The 21,372-nt window shown below is 45.2% G+C and overlaps 2 protein-coding genes across 2 annotated transcripts; both read right to left on the reverse strand.

The window, feature by feature from the left end:
* Positions 1 to 1,601: 1,601 nt before the first annotated feature.
* On the reverse strand, positions 1,602 to 3,253 carry LOC109784016 (probable indole-3-pyruvate monooxygenase YUCCA11). Its single transcript, XM_073505801.1, has 5 exons — positions 3,079 to 3,253; positions 2,642 to 2,757; positions 2,088 to 2,321; positions 1,878 to 2,000; positions 1,602 to 1,781 (listed from the first exon to the last, which is right to left on the reverse strand). The coding sequence occupies exons 1-5, from the start codon at positions 3,251 to 3,253 to the stop codon at positions 1,602 to 1,604; spliced, it is 828 nt and encodes a 275-aa protein (XP_073361902.1).
* A 2,437-nt stretch (positions 3,254 to 5,690) lies between these two features.
* On the reverse strand, positions 5,691 to 15,065 carry LOC109733045 (uncharacterized). The gene is made up of 2 exons (XM_073503579.1): positions 14,470 to 15,065; positions 5,691 to 5,775 (listed from the first exon to the last, which is right to left on the reverse strand). Exons 1-2 carry the CDS (start codon positions 15,063 to 15,065, stop codon positions 5,691 to 5,693), a joined length of 681 nt encoding a protein of 226 aa, XP_073359680.1.
* Positions 15,066 to 21,372: the final 6,307 nt, after the last annotated feature.

The raw sequence follows: 21,372 nt of genomic DNA on the forward strand, positions 1-21,372 counted from the left end.
CGGGGCATAGAAACAATGAGCCTTCTACGGGCCGTATCATCAATGGGCCTTCTACGGGCCGTATCATCAATGGGCCTTCTACGGGCCGTATGATCGATTGCCCAAACATGGGCCAATAACATATCGCTTTATGGCCGTAAACGGGCTAGAGTTGGAATCGTCCGTTCATGGGCTGACCATAATGGGCCATCGTTAATCGGTCGTATTTGATGACGCTATGAAAACGGCGCAACGTATTAACGGGCCACAAACGGGCCGACTGTAAGCACGGGCTGAATTTGGCCCACAAGCAGAAAATGACGGTAACGGGCCGTAAGTAACCGAATGCTGGAAATGAGCCCAAGAATAAATGGGCCCTGAGAAGGCCGAAAGATAACATGGGCTGGAAACGGCCCAACAGAATAATGGGCCGTTAATGGGTATAAAGTGATACACTGTTCATTACGGGCCAGTTTTATCACGGGCCGTTAATGGGCCGAAGGTTACTAAGGGCCTCATATGGGCCAAAAGACGTCATGGGCCATACATGGGCCAGAAGTTAAAACGGGCTGTAATTATATTGGACGGCCCAGATGACGCTACTGGGCCTAATTCGGATAGGCCGTAAACGGGCCCTGGGTTAGCGGGCTGTAAATGGGCTATATGCGAACAGGCCGTTAACAGGCTTGCCGTGGGCCGGCCCGCCACCTTTTGACCAAGTCAAATGGGCCGGCCTTTTCACAGGAATGGGCCTCTGTTTGGCCGTGCCACGTGTTGACGTATCATAGGCGCTTTGGGTCCAATGAGTGGATGACATCTGTCCCAAAGGTGAGCCGACATGTGTTTCCTCCAGCCAATGATGATTTTACATGTGGAAAATCCCCATTGGTCGAGGCTGTTAACGGGTTATCGGATCCAAAACCGGACTCGATAGCTTAACGGCGTTCCGTTACGGTGGATGCCACGTGTCGGTCACCCTTGACGAAAGCACTTCTGTGACGTGCGATTTATCGTCATGGAAGTGGACACTTCCGGATGATAATTTTGGTAATGTCATGGAACACTTGTACGACGGCACAGGTATGACTATCTTGATTCTGTCATAAATTTGTCATGGATGTACATGCATGACAGAAAACGTGACCTACTGTGACAAACATGTATCATCACGGAAGTGTATTTTTTTGTAGTGATGTGAGTATAAAGCCCTTGATTATATTATAAAAGTAGTGCATACTCCCTGGCACATATGAACCTTGAAATAAACAAAAGTCTAGTTCTATCAAAGATAGATAGACAGGTGGCAGTGGATAGATTTCTCAAACAATCAACCGTCTAGCACACTAGCCCTGGTAAACAACATGTAAAAGATCAAAAAAATCGAGAAAACGCAAAACACCTTTGCGTTTCATTCCATTGAAAGGATGGGGAAAAGTTACAGTCCTAGGTTAGTTTTACAATATATCATACAACTCAGTGGACATCCCAGGATTGGTGCAGAACAACCCGCAGGCCTTGTGCCCCTGCCTTAGCCCAACATCGGAGCTCATCCTTGATCTTGTTGAGGAGCCTAGCGATGGAAGGCATCGCTTTGTCGAAGACACATTCGCTAATTTGATAATTTAGCCAGACATATCGCCTATCACTGATTTGATGTCATTGGCGATATTCTTGGCATCTGCTGCAATACCAGCCAATCCTCTCCATCCTAACCCAGCACAATAGAGCCCATTTTCACCTTTCCAATGATTCAGATATTCTTTGATGGGCAGTCCATTGCCATTTAACATGTTCTCACCATTCTGGGATAAAAAAATAACATAGAGCTTATTAGCAGATTTAACAATTGATGCACCAAGAAAACAAACTCAGACATATTCAAACATCGATGTTGTTACCTTGAGCCATATATTTGTTGTGCTTTTGTATCCAGTTGCAAACACAATCGCGTCAAATGATATATTTTTACTACACTGAAATTCAACTATATCGCCCATGATCTTACTAATGCTCCCCTGTACCTATAGGAGATGAATAGAATATTGATAACTTGGCATATGAAGACAACATATGTTATGAAATTTATGTCATGTCAAGGATATACTTACTTTGATGATACCTTTTCTGATTAATCCAGCAGTGCCAACATCAATAACAGCGGATCGGCCGGTTTCTGACTTGAGGATCATTGGACCCATTTTTGGCCATCTGATGCCATACCTCGATAGGTCTCCAAATATTAAATTCGCCACCATCACAAGGCGGTTATCCACTAGATTTAGTGGAAGATGGTGAGCAAGTGTCATCCCCAACCGGATTAATTCCTTTGTCATTACATGAATCTGCAACCACAAAACATGTCATATCTCTTTTGAAGCCTGCGTCTTAAAATAAAATTTCATAGAATCATCTTCTTTCAAGAGTTATTTTTTCGGTGTAGTTCATCTAATTGTTGAGTTGTTTGTGCATGTTATAAAACAGTCTATCGCTCTATACAATGAAGTACTTTCTAGTAATTACTCTAAAAATTGCATCCTTCTAGTGGTGACTATAATAAGAAATTGCCCTGTGCCCACTGAAAATATATACTGCCCGTAGGGTGGGGGTGGGGGATCCCCTAGTGTTTCCACGTCAGAAAATAATATATAGTGCATGTACATACCGGGCTTCGTATAATGATTGAAGTATTGGCACCATGGGCCGCAAGGTCATAAGCAATTTCCATTCCAGAGTTGCCAGATCCAATGACCAATACATTCATGCCAGAGTAGCTCTTGCCTGACATGTAGCTTGAGGAGTGGATGACATCACCCAGAAAACTTTGCAGTCCGGGGATCATTGGAATATTCTCTGCACTATTCTCATCACTTGCCACGACAAGAAACTTTGCTGTGAAGCTGACTATTGTGCTCTTTGCCATGTCATGTGCAACGATGGACCAACATTTATCGTCATTGTCAAATGTGGATGACTCCACACTAGTGAGATACTAGGGTTGAATATTGAAACGCTCAACATAGTCATCCAAGTACTTCACAAACAAGGTTTTTGGTATGTATGTTGGCGCATCTAGTGGGTATGACATGTGTGGCAACTCACAGAACTCCTTTGCAAGATGCAGCTTGAGGCGATCGTAGGCGCGGTTGCGCCAAAGCGACGCGCTGCGACATTCACGCTCGACAATGACGTAGGGAATTGAGAATTGGCTAAGGCATGCTGCTGTTGCAAGGGCTGCTGGCCCAGCGCCAACAATCAACACTACAACATTCTCCATTTCAAAGAGAAGAGTTGACAACGTTGTGGGATGGATGCAATGGTAGGCCGGAGTGTTTGTTGTTTGCTCGATGAATCTTTGGATGCATATGTGGGCATATATATACTAGTATGTTTCATGTGTCAATCCATTTAGAAAGAGGAATGAAAAGGTAAAGATTTATTGACGCCTTATCCTGGTGTGTACTAGTATTCTATCTAAATATTCAACCGTTGGTGTGAAAGCATGTCCTGATACGATATAGGGGATACAGAATAGGCAGGAAACACACTCTTGATCGATTGGTTTTTTTTGGAAACTTATAACCTGGCTTTGGATATGTTTAGACTAAAATCTCTTTAGAATTTATTTCCATTCATGTTGTCGTCAATGAAAATTCATATAGGATAACGATATGTTCAGTATATACTCCCTCCGTCCCGAATTACTTGTCGCAGAAATGGATGTATCTAGACGTATTTTTAGGTCTAGATACATCAATTTCTATCCATTTTCAGGACGTAATTCGGGACAGGGGAGTACTTGTATGCAAATTCAGATTCAAGAAATATTGCTGGTGTTTCTTTCCTTTTTTGTGTATTATGCAAGCATTTCTTTCCTTTCCTATACTTGTATACTAACCCATCACGGCCAGTTAGCCTTCCTTCCGTATGGTGATGGACTCTGCAGGTAACTTCTGGGCTGTCGACGCCAAAGTACTGGTCCAACATGGATGGCCTTACACTGTGGTGGTTGGGTTGCACTTGTCCCACTTATCTTTTCGAGCATTGGACAGTTTCCTTAGGTTGGCTATCTAGAAACTCCATCCGCAACAAGGCATGTTTTGAGCATAAGCTCCTCGGGTCATCGTTAGCACGGTAGATTTGTTCCGCTTGTTCTTTTGTCTGCTGCTATTCGGCATGCCCTTTGTGCTGCCATGAAAAAAGAGTTAGTTGTGGTTCTGCTACCTCATCTTGTCTTGAGATCTGGGTCCTATTGGAACCTAGTTTGTTTGTTGTTTCTCAACTCCTTTTGTTCAGTTGTGTATCTTATGCTTTCAAGTTCAACTTATATTGATAATTGAATCCTGCACCTAGCCATTTGCAGTTCTTCCATTTACAATCAGTATAGGCGATGCACATGGCAGAAGAGCAACATGCGGACAGTCAGAATTCATCTGTTGTCTTCAACAAGAGCATGTTAAAAGAACAGGAACTGCGCAGGACGTAGAAACACAACTTCAACAAGAGCAAAATCCACAAGCGGCGCAGTAAACGGAAAGCAAGTAAATATGATGCTACAATGCATGGAAATAAATGTATTTCACTGACTGCTATCAGGTTGCAGTTTGCACAATGACTAATTTGTAAGCACATCAGTTTGACACATTCAGCTAGCACTGATGGCATTCCACATATTCAATTTAAATTGATGTATTTCTCAAGACGTAGCCATCCAGGCAGCAACAACTTAAACAAAAATTGCAGTAGAGCACCCTTGTTTCTGTCATATCCGTGCATGAACAAGAACAGTACGAGCCAAGTAATAAGAAGGCTGTAAGGCTGTACATGGGGAAATATTTGGACATTGCAACTGCAACATGTAGATCTGGATCTCCCATGAGCAAGGCCATAACAATAGGTTCTGGTATTAGGATTAGTTGTGGAGCTAACAAGGTGTATTGGAAATTGTTGTGGTGAATCTGTCATGAGCAAGGCCATAACAATAGGTTCTAGTATTTGCAAATGGCAGCCGACACCAGGCTTGGGTGGCCTATAGCAGGACATGAATGTTAGCCTCGCATGGCTGCATCCCTCTGTAGTGGGGAACGCCAGCCGGCCCGCACCGGTGGGAGGAAGCCGCAAAAGTTTGCCTCATGAGTATAATGTGATTTTTTATGTGTCAATTCTCTTTTTTTAACCAAAGTAATCATTGTTAAGTTTGATCCCACCTTTCTTTTTCTTTCTAGATTTGCCACTGTCCATGATGTGAGGACTCATTGGGCATGAGATTTTAAAGCCTACCATTCGTGATGTGCATCACTCGCGTAAGGGGCGTCCTGGGCCAGCACATGCGATTAGCGTATGGCATATTTTCACCCTAACCATTTGCCATAGTGGCAGATTTAGGGGTCGGCGTTTGAGATGCCCTAACCATTTTCCATAGTGGCTGCTAACAGTGGCCTATTTAGGGGTCATCGTTCGAGATGCCCTAACCATTTATAATAGTGGTTGCTAATAGTCTGGTCTTGTACTAGTAGTGCTACTGTAGTTTAATAATGTTCAACTAATAGACTTAAATCTTTTAAAAATAGGTGATAGGAAATTCTTCAATGTGCCACTGGCACTCTTAGCCATCTTCCCACTCCATCTCAGCTTCTTCGTCATCGTCTTCATCCTCTCATTTTAATATACGTTTCTTCTTTTCTTCACTACTTGAATTCATCTTCTTATCATTGTCAATACTTGTATAATCCATGCCTTGTTTTAACATCCATGGAGGAAAGACTTTCGACCTTGAGGCACTGCTTGTGCCACAGCGACCTGCACCAGGAAATAATATTCCAACTTCAACCTCTGTCTCTCCACCCTCCACCCTCTGGATGTGCGCCTGCAATGGCTCTAGCTTCTCATCCATCCTGGGCTGCATGTCCTCCAACTTTTCAAGCCACCTACGCTGTGCATTGTTGTGATGGTCACCACCATCTCCTTGTTGGTGAACATAGTAATTTCAAAAAAAATCCTACGCACAGGCAAGATCATGGTGATGCATATCAACGAAGGGAAGAATGTGTCCACGTACCCTCGTAGACCGAAAGCGGAAGCGTTATGACAACGCGGTTGATGTAGTCGTACGTCTTCACGATCCGACCGATCCAAGTACCGAATGCATGGCACCTCCGACGTACCACGAACTCCGATCCAGCAGAGCTTTGCGGGAGAGTTCTGTCAGCACGGCGGCGTGATGACGGTGTTGATGATGTTACCGATGCAGGGCTTCGCCTAAGCACCGCTACGATGTTACCGAGGTGGAATATGGTGGAGGGGGGCACCGCACACGGCTAAGAGATCAATGATCAATTGTTGTGTCTCCAAGGGGTGCCCCCCTCCCCGTATATAAAGGAGTGGAGGAGGGGGAGAGGCCGGCCCTCCTAGGCGCACCCCAAGGGGAGTCCTACTCCCACCGGGAGTAGGATTCCCCCCCCTTCCATGTAGTAGGAGTAGGAGAGAAGGAAAGGGAAAAGAGAAGAGAAGGAAGGAGGGGGCACTATCCCTCCCCCTAGTCCAATTCGGACTAGGCCTTGCGGGGGGGCGCGCAGCCTCCCCTCTCTCTTTCCCCTAAAGCCCAATAAGGCCCATGTACTCCCCGGCGAATTCCCGTAACTCTCCGGTACTCCGAAAAATACCCGAATCACTCGGAACCTTTCCGATGTCCGAATATAGTCGTCCAATATATCGATCTTTAAATCTCGATCATTTCGAGACTCCTCGTCATGTCCCCGATCTCATCCGGGACTCCGAACTACCTTCGGTACATCAAAACACATAAACTCATAATACCGATCGTCACCGACCATTAAGCGTGCGGACCCTACGGGTTCGAGAACTATGTAGACATGACCGAGACTCGTTTTCGGTTAATAACCAATAGCGGAACCTGGATGCTCATATTGGCTCCCACATATTCTACGAAGGTCTTTATCGGTCAAACCGCATAACAACATACGTTGTTCCCTTTGTCATCGGTATGTTACTTGCCCGAGATTCGATCGTCGGTATCCTCATACCTAGTACAATATCATTACCGGCAAGTCTCTTTACTTGTTCCGTAATGCATCATCCCGTAACTAACTCATTAGTTACATTGCTTGCAAGGCTTATAGTGATGTGCATTACCGAGAGGGCCCAGAGATACCTCTCCGACAATCGAAGTGACAAATCCTACTCTCGATCTATGCCAACTCAACAAACACCATCGGAGACACCTGTAGAGCACCTTTATAATCACCCAGTTACGTTGTGACGTTTGGTAGCACACAAAGTGTTCCTCCGGTATTCGGGAGTTGCATAATCTCATAGTCATAGGAACATGTATAAGTCATGAAGAAAACAATAGCAACATACTGAACGATCAAGTGCTAAGCTAACGGAATGGGTCAAGTCAATCACATCAATGATGTGATCCCATTAATCAAATGACAACTCATTTCTATGGTTAGGAAACATAACCATCTTTGATTCAACGAGCTAGTCAAGTAGAGGCATACTAGTGACACTCTGTTTTGTCTATGTATTCACACATGTATCAAGTTTCCGGTTAATACAATTCTAACATGAATAATAAACATTTATCATGAAATAAGGAAATAAATAATAAATTTATTATTGCCTCTAGGGCATATTTCCTTCAGTCTCCCACTTGCACTACATTCAATAATCTAGTTCACATCGCCATGTGATTTAACGCCAATAGTTCACATCACCATGTGATTAACACCCATAGTTCACATTGTCATGTGACCAATACCCAAAGGGTTTGCTAGAGTCAATAATCTAGTTCACATCTCTATGTGATTAACACCCATAGAGTACTAAGGTGTGATCATGTTATGCTTGTGAGAGAAGTTTAGTCAACGGGTCTGCCACATTCAGAGCCGTATGTATTTTGCAAATATTCTATGTCTACAATGCTCTGCGCGGAGCTACTCTAGCTAAATGCTCCCACTTTCAATATGTATCCAGATTGAGACTCAGAGTCATCTAGATCGGTGTCAACGTTTGCATCGACGTAACTTCTTACAACGAACTCTTTATCACCTCCATAACCGAGAAATATTTCCTTAGTCCTCTAAGGATAATTTTGACCAATGTCCAGTGATCTACTCCTAGATCACTATTGTACTCCCTTACCAAACTCAGGGCAGGGTATACAATAGATCTGGTACATAGCATAGCATACTTTATAGAACCTATGACTGAGGCATAGGGAATGACTTTTCATTCTCTTTCTATTTTCTGCTGTGGTCGGGTTTTGAGTCTTACTCAACTTCACACCTAGCAACACAGGCAAGAACTCCTTCTTTGACGTTCCATTTTGAACTACTTCAAAATCTTGTCAAGGTATGTACTCATTGAAAAAACTTATCAAGCGTCTTGATCTATCTCTATAGATCTTGATGCTCAATATGTAAGCAGCTTCACCGAGGTCTTTCTTTGAAAAAACTCCTTTCAAACACTCCTTTATGCTTTCCAGAAAATTCTACATTATTTCCGATCAACAATATGTCACTCACATATACTTATCGGAAAGGCTGTAGTGCTCCCACTCACTTTCTTGTAAATACAGGCTTCACCGCAAGTCTGTATAAAACTATATGCTTTGATCAACTTATCAAAGTGTATATTCCAACTCTGAGATGCTTGCACTAGTCCATAGATGGATCGTTGGAGCTTGCACACTTTATTAGCACCTTTAGCATTGACAAAACCTTCTTGTTGTATCATATACAACTCTTCTTTAAGAAATCCATTAAGGAATGCAGTTTTGACATCCATTTGCCAGATTTCATCAAATGTGGAAATTGCTAACATGATTCAGACAGACTTAAGCATCGTTACGAGTGAGAAAATCTCATCGTAGTCAACACCTTGATCTTGTCGAAAACCTTTTTGCGACAATTCAAGCTTTGTAGATAGTAACACTACTATCAACGTCTGTCTTCCTCTTGAAGATCCATTTATTCTCAATGGCTTGCCGATCATCGGGCAAGTCAACCAAAGTCCACACTTTGTTCTCATACATGGATCCCATCTCAGATTTCATGGCCTCAAGCCATTTTACGGAATCTGGGCTCATCATCGCTTCCTCATAGTTCGTAGGTTCGTCATGGTCAAGTAACATGACCTCCAGAACAGGATTACCGTACCACTCTGGTGCGGATCTTACTCTAGTTGACCTACGAGGTTCGATAGTAACTTGATCTGAAGTTACATGATCATCATCATTAGCTTCCTCACTAATTGGTGTAGGAGTCACAGGAACAGATTTCTGTGATGAACTACTTTCCAATAAGGGAGTAGGTATAGTTACCTCATCAAATTCTACTTTCCTCCCACTCACTTCTTTCGAGAGAAACTCCTTCTCTAGAAAGGATCCATTCTTAGCAACGAATGTCTTGCCTTCGGTTTTGTGATAGAAGGTGTACCCAACAGTCACCTTTGGGTATCCAATGAAGATACATTTCTCCGATTTGGGTTCGAGCTTATCAGGTTGAAGCTTTTTCACATAAGCATCGCAGCCCCAAACTTTAAGAAACGACAGCTTAGGTTTCTTGCCAAACCATAGTTCATACGATGTCATCTCAACGGATTTAGATGGTGCCCTATTTAACGTGAATGCAGTTGTCTCTAATGCATAACCCCAAAACGATAGTGGTAGATCGGCAAGAGACATCATATATCGCACCATATATCTAATAAAGTACGGTTACGATGTTCGGACACACCATTACACTGTGGTGTTCCAGGTGGCGTGAGTAGTGAAACTATTAATTTCACATTGTTTTAACTGAAGGCCAAACTCGTTAACTCAAATATTTTACCTCTGCGATCATATCGTAGAAACTTTTATTTTCTTGTTACGATGATTCTCCACTTCACTCTGAAATTCTTTGAACTTTTCAAATGTTTCAGACTTGTGTTTCATCAAGTAGATATACCCATATCTGCTCAAATCATCTGTGAAGGTTAGAAAATAACGATACCCGCCGCGAGCCTCTACACTCATCGGACCGCATACATCAGTATGTATTATTTCCAATAAGTCAGTTGCTCGCTCCATTGTTCCAAAGAACGAAGTCCTAGTCATCTTGCCCTTGAGGCATGGTTCGCAAGCATCAAGTGATTCCAAAAGTCCATCAGCATGGAGTTTCTTCATGTGCTTTACACCAATATGACCTAAACGGCAGTGCCACAAATAAGTTGCACTATCATTATTAACTTTGCATCTTTTGGCTTCATTATCATGAATATGTGTATCACTATGATCGAGATCCAACAAACCATTTTCATTGGGTGTATGACCATAGAAGGTTTTATTCATGTAAACAGAACAACAATTATTCTCTAACTTAAATGAATAACCGTATTGCAATAAACATGATCCAATCATATTCACGCTCAACGCAAACACCAAATAACATTTATTTTAGGTTCAACACTAATCCCGAAAGTATAGGGAGTGTGCGATGATGATCATATCAATCTTGGAACCACTTCCAATACACATCGTCACTTCACCCTTAACTAGTCCCTGTTCATTCTACAACTCCCGTTTCAAGTTACTGCTCTTAGCAACTGAACCAGTATCAAATACTGAGGGGTTGCTATAAACACTAGTAAAGTACACATCAATAACATGTATATCAAATATAGCTTGGTTCACTTTGCCATCCTTCTTATCCACCAAATACTTGGTGTAGTTCCGCTTCTAGTGACCAGTCCCTTTGCAGCAGAAGCACTCAGTCTCAGGCTTAGGTCTAGACTTGGGTTTCTTCACTTGAGCAGCAACTTGCTTGTCGTTCTTCTTGAAGTTTCCTTTCTTTCCCTTATCCTTTTACTTGAAACTGACGGTCTTGTCAACCATCAACACTTGATGCTTTTCTTGATTTCTACCTTCGCCGATTTTAGCATCGCGAAGAGCTTGGGAATTGTTTTCGTTATCCCTCGCATATTATAGGTCATCACGAAGTTCTACTAACTTGGTGATAGTGACTAGAGAATTCTGTCAATCACTATCTTATCTGGAAGATTAACTCCCACTTGATTCAAGCAATTGTAGTACCCAGACAATCTGAGCACATGCTCACTGGTTGAGCTATTCTCCTCCATCATGTAGGCAAAGTACTGTCAGAGGTCTCATACCTCTCAACACAGACATGAGTATGAAATACCAATTTCAACTCTTGGAACATCTCATATGCTCCATAGCGTTCAAAACATTTTTGAAGTCCCGGTTCTAAGCCGTAAAGCATGGTGCACTAAACTATCAAGTAGTCATCATATCGAGCTTGCCAAACGTTCATAACGTCTGCATCTGCTCCTGCAATCGGTCTGTCACCTAGCGGTGCATCAAGGACATAATTCTTCTGTGTAGCAATGAGGATAATCCTCAGATCACGGATCCAATCCGCATCATTGCTACTAACATCTTTCAACTTAGTTTTCTCTAGGAACATAACAAAAATGAAACAGGGGAGCTAAACGCGAGCTATTGATCTACAACATAGATATGCTAATACTACCATGACTAAGTTCATGATAAATTAAAGTTCAATTAATCATATTACTTAAGAACTCCCACTTAGATAGACATCCCTCTAATCATCTAAGTGATCACGTGATCCATATCAACTAAACCATAACCGATCATCACGTGAGATGGAGTAGTTTTCAATGGTGAACATCACTATGTTGATCATATCTACTATATGATTCACGCTCGACCTTTCGGTCTCAGTGTTCCGAGGCCATATCTGCATATGCTAGGCTCGTCAAGTTTAACCCGAGTATTCTGCGTGTGTAAAACTGTCTTACACCCGTAGATGAACGTTGAGCTTATCACACCCGTTCATCACGTGGTGTCTCGGCACGACGAACTTTGGCAACGGTGCATACTCAGGGAGAACACTTTTTACCTTGAAATTTAGTGAGAGATCATCTTATAATGCTACCGTCAATCAAAGCAGAATAAGATGCATAAAGGATAAACATCACATGCAATCAATATAAGTGATATGATATGGCCATCATCATCTTGTGCCTTTGATCTTCATCTCCAAAGCACCATCATGATCACCATCATCACCGGCGCGACACCTTGATCTCCATCGTAGCATCGTTGTCGTCTTTGCCAACTATTGCTTCTACGACTATCGCTACTGCTTAGTGATAAAGTAAAGCAATTACAGGGCGATTGCATTGCATACAATAATGCGACAACCATATGGTTCCTGCCAGTTGCCGATAACTTCGCTACAAAACATGGTCATCTCATACAATAAAATATAGCGTCATGTCTTGACCATATCACATCACAACATGCCCTGCAAAAACAAGTTAGACGTCCTCTACTTTGTTGTTGCAAGTTTTACGTGGCTGCTACGGGCTGAGCAAGAACCGTTCTTACCTTCGCATCAAAACCACAATGATATTTCGTCAAGTTAGTGTTGTTTTAACCTTCAACAAGGACCGGGTGTAGTCACACTCGGTTCAACTAAAGTTGGAGAAACAGACACCCGCCAGCCACCTGTGTGCAAAGCACGTCGGTAGAACCAGTCTCGCGTAAGCGTACGCGTAATGTCGGTCCGGACCGCTTCATCCAACAATACCGCCGAACCAAAGTATGACAAGCTAGTAAGCAGTATGAATTGTATCGCCCACGACTCACTTGTGTTCTACTCGTACATATAACATCTACGCATAAACCTGGCTCTGATGCCACTGTTGGGGAACGTAGTAATTTCAAAAAAATTCCTACACACAGGCAAGATCATGGTGATGCATAGCAACGAGAGGGGAGAATGTGTCCACGTACCCTCGTAGACCGAAAGCAGAAGCGTTATGACAATGCGGTTAATGTAGTCGTATGTCTTCACGATTCGACCGATCCAAGTACCGAACGCACGGCACCTCCGAGTTCAGCACACGTTCAGCTCGATGATGTCCCACGAACTCCGATCCAGCAGAGCTTTGCGGGAGAGTTCCGTCAGCACGACGGCGTGATGACGGTGTTGATGATGTTACCGACGCAGGGCTTCGCCTAAGCACCGCTATGATATTACCGAGGTGGAATATGGTGGAGGGGGGCACCGCACACGGCTAAGAGATCAATGGTCAATTGTTGTGTCTCCAAGGGGTGCCCCCCGCCCCGTATATAAAGGAGTGGGGGAGGGGGAGAGGCCGGCCCTCCTAGGTGCGCCCCAAGGGGAGTCCTACTCCCACTGGGAGTAGGATTCCCCCTTCCATGTAGTAGGAGTAGGAGAGAAGGAAAGGGAAAAGAGAAGAGAAGGAAGGAGGGGGCGCCGCCACTCCCCCTAGTCCAATTCGTACTAGGCCTTGTGGGGGCGCGCAGCCTCTCCTCTCTCTTTCCCCTAAAGCCCAATAAGGCCCATGTACTCCCCGGCGAATTCCCGTAACTCTCCGGTACTCCGAAAAATACCCGAATCACCCGGAACCTTTTCGATGTCCGAATATAGTCGTCCAATATATCGATCTTTACGTCTCGATCATTTCGAGACTCCTCGTCATGTCCCCGATCTCATCCGGGACTCCGAACTACCTTCGGTACATCAAAACACATAAACTCATAATACCGATCGTCACCGAACGTTAAGCGTGCGGACCCTACGGGTTCGAGAACTATGTAGACATGACCGAGACTCATTTCCGGTCAATAACCAATAGCGGAACATAGATGCTCATATTGGCTCCCACATATTCTACAAAGATCTTTATCGGTCAAACCGCAAAACAACATACGTTGTTCCCTTTGTCATCGGTATGCTACTTGCCCGAGATTCGATCGTCGGTATCCTCATACCTAGTTCAATCTCGTTACCGACAAGTCTCTTTACTCGTTCCGTAATGCATCATCCTGTAACTAACTCATTAGTTACATTGCTTGCAAGGCTTATAGTGATGTGCATTACTGAGAGGGCCCAGAGATACCTCTCTGACAATCGAAGTGACAAATCCTAATCTCGATCTATGCCAACTCAACAAACACCTTCGGAGACACCTGTAGAGCACCTTTATAATCACTCAGTTACGTTGTGACGTTTGGTAGCACACAAAGTGTTCCTCCGGTATTCGGGAGTTGCATAATCTCATAGTCATAGGAACATGTACAAGTCATGAAGAAAGCAATAGCAACATACTAAACGATCAAGTGCTAAGCTAACGGAATGGGTCAAGTCAATCACATCATTCTCTAATGATGTGATTCCGTTAATCAAATGACAACTCATGTCTATGGTTAGGAAACATAACCATCTTTGATTCAACGAGCTAGTCAAGTAGAGGCATACTAGTGACACTCTGTTTTGTCTATGTATTCACACATGTATCAAGTTTCCGGTTAATACAATTCTAGCATGAATAATAAACATTTATCATGAAATAAGGAAATAAATAATAACTTTATTATTGCCTCTAGGGCATATTTCCTTCACTCCTGACCCCTGAGACGTGATCTTGGCATCAGTTTCCACGACCAGTTCGCTGCCGCGGTGCTCATAGCGGAAGCACTCGCAGTCGCCGGCGAGGAGTCTCATGGTATCCAACGCCAAGTACCTCCTCCCACAGGCAGGGCACATGTACTGCTGGACCGTAGCCCTGCTGTCGGCCGCGAGCTCGTCCTTTATCTTCTTCCGCATGCGGTGCATCCGGTACCCGATGGCGTCGAAGGCCTGCGCATACTCCAGGCAGCCGTAGGATTCAAGGTGCAGCTTCACCTTGTCCTCCTCTTCACCCTCCTTGGTGCTGCCGGTGGTAGCGGCTGGCTCCTTTCGGACGTCTCGCGCTACTATCTTGTCTTTCTCAAGGTGGCGGGGGACCTCGCGGAGCAACGTGGGTTGCAACTTGAGGGACGCGGCGAGATCATCCTCTCGGACCCACCGTCTGTTACGTCTGGCGAGGGCGTCGAGGACGACGATGGCCGTGCCCTGCTGCACACGCGGTTGGCCGGCGGGGGCGGTCTCCGAAGGGAGGTCGTCGTAGAAAGCATGCGCCGCTAGCCTCACCGGCCGGTTGAAAGGGCTGATGGAGGAGGTCATCTCGACAGCGTGGCTGCAGGAAGCTCTAGCAGATTGATCGGTCGCTGAGAACTAGCATAGGTGTGAGAATATATAGACTAGGCCGACTCGGCTGGGTTGGATTCCGTGTTGGAATCAGCAATATATATTTTTGGTGGAGTCCGGATGCAAAGCACCTAAAGTTCCGTCTCGATATGCATGAGCGTGGGGGGTTTAGGACCAGTCGATTAGCAAAAGGGCACATGCGTTGTAATGGAAGAAAAAAAATCAGAATTTCCTGGCCATGACCACATTTTGCTGCAGCACCGAGATGCACTATCACTGTCAATTTCGAGAAATCATGAACATTATTTTAAACCCGTGCACATATTTGAAATCATGAATATTTTTCAAATTCGTGAACACTTTTACAAATTTTTGAACATTTTTCAAAAACAAGAACATTTTTTAATTCATACATTTTTAATACTATTTACAAATTTGATTAACTAATTTTCTAGCATCGGTGAACATTTCTAAAATAGACGAGCATTTTTTTGAAATTGGTGGAACCATTTTTAAAATTCACAAACATGTTTTTGATTTGACGAACTTTTTTGAAATGCATGATCATTTTTTGAATCAGTGGACATTTTATGAATGAATAAACTATTTTGTAAGTCACGAACAGTTTTTGAAATTTTAAGATATTTTTCCATTTATTAATATTTTTTGAATTTGTGAAATTTTGTTCAATTTGATTAACTTTTTTAATACAAGAACTTTAAAAAATAACGTACTTTTTTTATTTCCCAAACATTTGTTTCAAAATTACGAACATTTTTTGAATAAGCAAACATTTTTTTACAAAATCCCAAACATTTTTCTAATACAAAAATATTTTATCTAAAAAATGTCAGTTTTTCTACTTTAGGAACTTTTGTTAAGTCCCAAATTATTAAAAGTAGAAAAAATGAAATGGAAAAGGAAATAAAAAAATAAAAATATAATTTAAAATACAGGCCACTCCGATATGGGCCGGCCCAAACGGACGCGTTGCGTCTTCTCCGGCGCGCAGAGAGCTGTATAGGAGGTCCCTACTGTTTGGGCCAGCCTAGGCGGGGGATTGCCCTGTGTGAAATGTTTTTTGTCACTTATGGATGGCCTTGGTGGGTAATATAATGCAACTTTAGCGGCAATTTTCGTGACATACCGCCGGAAGCAATAGCTCCTTTATTATTAGGTATTGATTTATATTGATTCGTCGCAATATTTCTATTCCCTTTCTGGTTTAGTGCTACTAGTACTCAAAATGTTGAGAGTTATTCAAAAAATGTTAATATTGTATTTGAAAAATGTTAAAAGTGTATATAAAAATGTAGACATATACCAAAAATGTACAATGTGTGTGGAAGAAATTAGATAGAAAATAATTAATTTTTGAAAAATGTTAACCATGTATTTCAAAAAATATATTTAGATCACTTAGATAGTGATTTAAATGATCATTTAGATCACTAAAGTAGTGATTTAAATGATCTTATATTAGTTTATAGAGGGTATGTTTCTGATGTATATGAAAATCTAGAATGTGTATTGAAAAAAGTTGGCATGGGTTGAAAAAAATGAAACCGATGAACATCGACAATTTTTCCGTGGAAGAAAGAGTACCCTTTGGCTAGGGTTTCTCATGGCTCCTGCCGGTGCCGCCGCTAGTCTACTTCATCACCTGTGGTCTTATGGCAATGGAGGCATGATGGATCCCGGCCTTTGCTAGTGGGAGGGCTCCGTTTTTTCATTCTCTTTTGAGTTTTGTTAGGGTTTGTGTCCTTCTCAAAGAGGCGAGTCAGCGGCGGCTCTCCGCTGATGGAATAAGGTTCTCCCTGCCTAGTCCCCTTCCCGGTGGTGTTTCTAGCATCGTTGGAGGGCATGTGGAGGTTTGTCTCCGATGGATCTCGCGGGATTGGATCGACGTTTGTCTTCCATGGATCCATGTGGATCTTGTCTTTGTTCGTCTGTGTTCGTGTGTCTACAGTTTTGATCTTTCTGATCTACACTTCTCTTCATCGGCGGCGGTTGTTGTTCTGGTGCGCTGGTCCTTTGTGGCCTTAGCATGAAGACTTCCGGACTGTCTACTACAACAAGGTTTGGCCGGCTCCGATGAGGGAGGGGCGAAGATGGTGGCGCGCCTTCGGCTCTCTCCAGTGCTAGTAGTCGTCGCTAGATGGTCTATAGACCTAGATGCATTTTTTACTTCTGGTGTTCTCTTTGTATTGTCTTGTTAGTTGATGCATAGATCATAAGTTATCCTCACAAAAACACCAATGGAAAAGGAAAAATGGAAAAGAAACAAAGAAAAACCAATGAAAACCAAAGAAAAATAAGAAAATAGGAAAGAAAAGAAAAGAAAATAAAAACAACGAAACAGAGAAAGAAACGAAAGAAAAATGAAAGAAAAAAGAAGGAAAATAAAAAACCTTTAAAAACGGGAGTAAAACAAAGTGAACCGGTGAAACACAATGGAAAAGCTAAATACCATAGAAACATGTGAAGAAAGAAAAAACCAAAGTAAACAACAAAAAGAAACAAGAAAGCTAGCGAGCGCTTGCTTGAACGATTGATCGAGCACTAAAAACGGGTCGTCCCAGTACTCTACAGAACAGGAAAACTCTTGAGACGAGACACAAGCTAGTCTCGCTATAAGCAAGATACAGCTCTTGCTAGATCCCACTGCCCACACAACAATAAAAATCTCAAAGTGGTGGTGGAACCCCGATGAGGTGCACCCACACTGGCTTTACCGGAGCATATCTTGGCCTGGCTTCATTTTCTGATTATTCGGTGTAGTATTTCTACAAGTTCATATCTTTCGAGAAGTACTGCATGAGCTTTTGTGCCACGACATATGACGACATTGTCATTCCATAGCAGAGATGAGAACCCATCATTGCGGTGTCACAACATTTCGATAAAACACTTTGTAGTTGCACTCTAGCTAGGTTAGTCTCGGTGGAGAAGAAAGAGTAGAGGTTGTAGTCCTGGTTGTCGTCGTCGATGTCTTTTGTTTCTTCCGAAAAGGAGATTGAACCCTTGGTTTTGCATCATTGTGAATTTGTGATCACATAGCCATTTGTTGTTCGCCGTTGTAAGTAGCCGCTAACAATGAAGGATAACACCTTGAAAAAGGTTGAGCAATCAAAAGACCATGTGTGTCGTGGATGTTCCATCTAAAAGAGTAATAATAGTCGTCACTAGTTAAAATCGCACAACCACCGACATAGTAAACTTTGTACCCGAGCATGTAGGGCATGTCAGGTATCGACACGTAGAGTAGACCCTGATGCTCCTAGCTATACCTGGCCATACCTCGGGCCGGGCCTAACCAAGCCGGACGCAAAAAACCCAGGCCCGGCCCGGCCCAGGAGTCAGGCCTAGAAATCAGACCCAAGCCCAGCCCATACGTGTGAAAGCCCACCGGGCCTCGGGTCCAGTCTCTTTGTGAAATGGAAAATATGGCGGGCCCGGCCCGACCCGGCTTTCGGGCTCAATATCTAGGCCCAGGCACGTCTCGTGAGCAACGTCGGGCCGAGCTTTTTTGGGCCGGGCCGTCCGGGCCGGGCTGCCCATGGTCAGGTATACTCCTAGCACACCTGGGATGAAGGAGGCGAGGAAGTGGCAGCGAAAATGGAAGACGAAAGCTGACGACTATGGATTGACCCAGGTAGTAGAGCAGGGAGGTAGGACGGCCAACAACAATACAGAAATGCGCGGTCGACGATGGAACGCCATCACCACCAATAGCCGAGTTAGCATTTGACAACGGGGTGGTCCGGCTCAAAAAAATGACAACAAATATGAACGTCATTCTTTTTAGAAATCCATTTGGACGTTCTAACTAATTACCTTCAGTCAAAGTATAAAGTCATACATCTAGCCAAAATTATGAAGTCATACACATCTAGCCAAAATCAGAATGGTGTACTGCAAAATTATGTACAGAAGTCAAATTCAGACGGGGATGTACTGCAAAATTATGTGTATTTGTACTATAAAATACGGAAGGGGATGGAGTACCTCATTACTTCTTCATGAAGAAGGCCTGGTCAGGGGATGGGGAGTATCAACTGCTGCCTGCTGAGCGCCTTAGCGGACTAGGCGGCTCCGGCTAGCAGCGCGGCTGGGCTGGGCGCACTGCTGCGCGGTGGTGCGCCGTGCGCGCCTACGTAGACAACAGCCTACGGGAGGCAGGCGGGGCAGGCACCAGTCAGGCCGCGTGCGGCGGGCGTCAGGCGTCAGGGCGGTCCGGCGAGGCGACGCCGCGACGGCGAGGCAGGCGGCTCGGGCGCTCCATTGGTGGCGGATCAATCTCGTGTGTGGCTGCGTTAGCTTCGGGACAAGCAGTGAAATAGACGAGAAGCACAAGCTGGTCGTTACTAGGCTTTTTCCTCATCCGGGCCCATATCTGAATAACCTATGCTATACAGGCCAGTCCAAAATCCCAGGGTGAACCGCGGCCCACCATGTCCACCCTGTGGCTCCGCCACTGATGACCATCCCTAGTGGCGGATTCAGGCCCCAGGCAGCTCGATCGGCGGCCTGGGGCGTGAGGCCCAATTCCTTCACCCATTATAGCGAATAGTGTAGCTGCTTGCTACAGTACACGAAAGCTGCCAGGGGTCTGCCCCATTTCTGGGTTCGCCACTGACCATCCCGTACCACGCCGCACGGTGGAAGACTGCATCAACGTTCGTGGACGCGCAGGTGGAGTATCTCGCGATGCTTATTTGATTTGACCATATATTTTTATGCTCAAATTTGATGAGTTTCTGTGAGAACATTCAATATGATGATTAAATCAATTCTAGCACCAATCTCATGTTAAAATTAGTTCAGTAGGTCACCGCAAAAAAATAAAATTAATTCAGTAGGTAAAATGAAAAATATATATAATTACTCCTTTGGGAAACATATCTCCATTTTCGCATACACAACTTTGTTGCCGTCTCGATCGTTAGGTACAACCTCAGCTAGCTAGCTCCCATGGCATCCTCCTCCCCGACCTCCTCATCCTGGTCGCCGGAGAACCACCTCCTCACCAAGCCCACCCACGTCCGAGCTCCAAGCAAAATAGCCCGCGACGGAGGCGACGAGAACGACGACGACGTCTCGCCCTGGCGGGACGCCTCGCGGGTGCGCGGTGTCGAAGCCCTGAGAGCCATCTGCAGGAAGTACTCCATCCCCGATGGCTTCACCCCGCTCCTCGCCGGCAACCGATCGGCGCGCGCGCCGCCACCGCCAGGGTCCGTCTGCGTGTTCGTCGACGCGCTGGAGGCCGGGATGCGCCTGCCCCTCCACCCCTTCTTCGGCGTGGTGCTCGACCACTTCGGGATCGCCCCGGCCCAGCTCGCCCCCAACGGCTGGCGCGCCATGGCGGGCTTCGTCGTGCTCTCCCACTTCGCTGGCGCGCCGCCGTCGCTGCCGGTGTTCCGGCACTTCTTCTCGCTGGTCGCGTTCCCCCATAGGCTCTACCCTCTCCGCGGCAAAGACGCCACCGGCGCCGGTTTGCTCTTCCATCCGACGAAGGCCAAGAATGCGGGGTGGAAGGAGGAGTTCTTCTTCATGTCGTCATCATCGGCGCCGTGGCCGTGCCCTGTGCAGTGGGGGAGGCCATTCAGGTCCGCCACGTCTGACCCTTCGCTCACCGGCCCGGAGAAGGCCGTGGCGGCGAACCTGGTGCGCACTCGCGGTGGTTCCCCGATCGATCTCACGGCGTATCTCCGCGACAGCAACTTGGCCGCGGCCAAGATCATCGGGGCACTGTCACCTCCGCCGCCGACTCCTCAAGGTGAGCTACTCAAAGGAGCAGCGCCCTCGCCAGCGGGGGAGGCGACGGTGAAGAGCGAGCCGGACTGCGATGCGCCATCGTGGTCCGGAACAGAGAAGAAGCGGAAGCGGCCGGAGCACCGTGCAAACGGCGAGAGCTCAGCGTCGGGATGCCTCTCTTTCCCGCCGGGGTTCTCGCCACATCACCGGAAGACACGGACCACCGCTACGACCACGAGCAAACAGGGGAAGCAACTCCACGGCGGCGAAGAAGGGGACACGAGCGGCTGGAAGGCGGCGAGGCAGCTGCTGCAGGGCATCGTCACGCCGGAGAGGCAGCGTGAGCACGCGCCGTCCAGGCCGGCCGACGTCGTCGCCTCGAGCTACGTGTCGCTGCTCCAGGTGAATTTACTTACGAACCATCCATGCGCTAGCTGTGCATTCGATTCTAGCACGATTTGCTTGTTGATCTCGACTGACACACATCCATGCCGATGCCGGTCTGGACGGAGTCCTGTAGACGGCG

This window comes from Aegilops tauschii, chromosome 7, assembly GCF_002575655.3.
Source record: "Aegilops tauschii subsp. strangulata cultivar AL8/78 chromosome 7, Aet v6.0, whole genome shotgun sequence".
NCBI lineage: Eukaryota > Viridiplantae > Streptophyta > Magnoliopsida > Poales > Poaceae > Aegilops > Aegilops tauschii.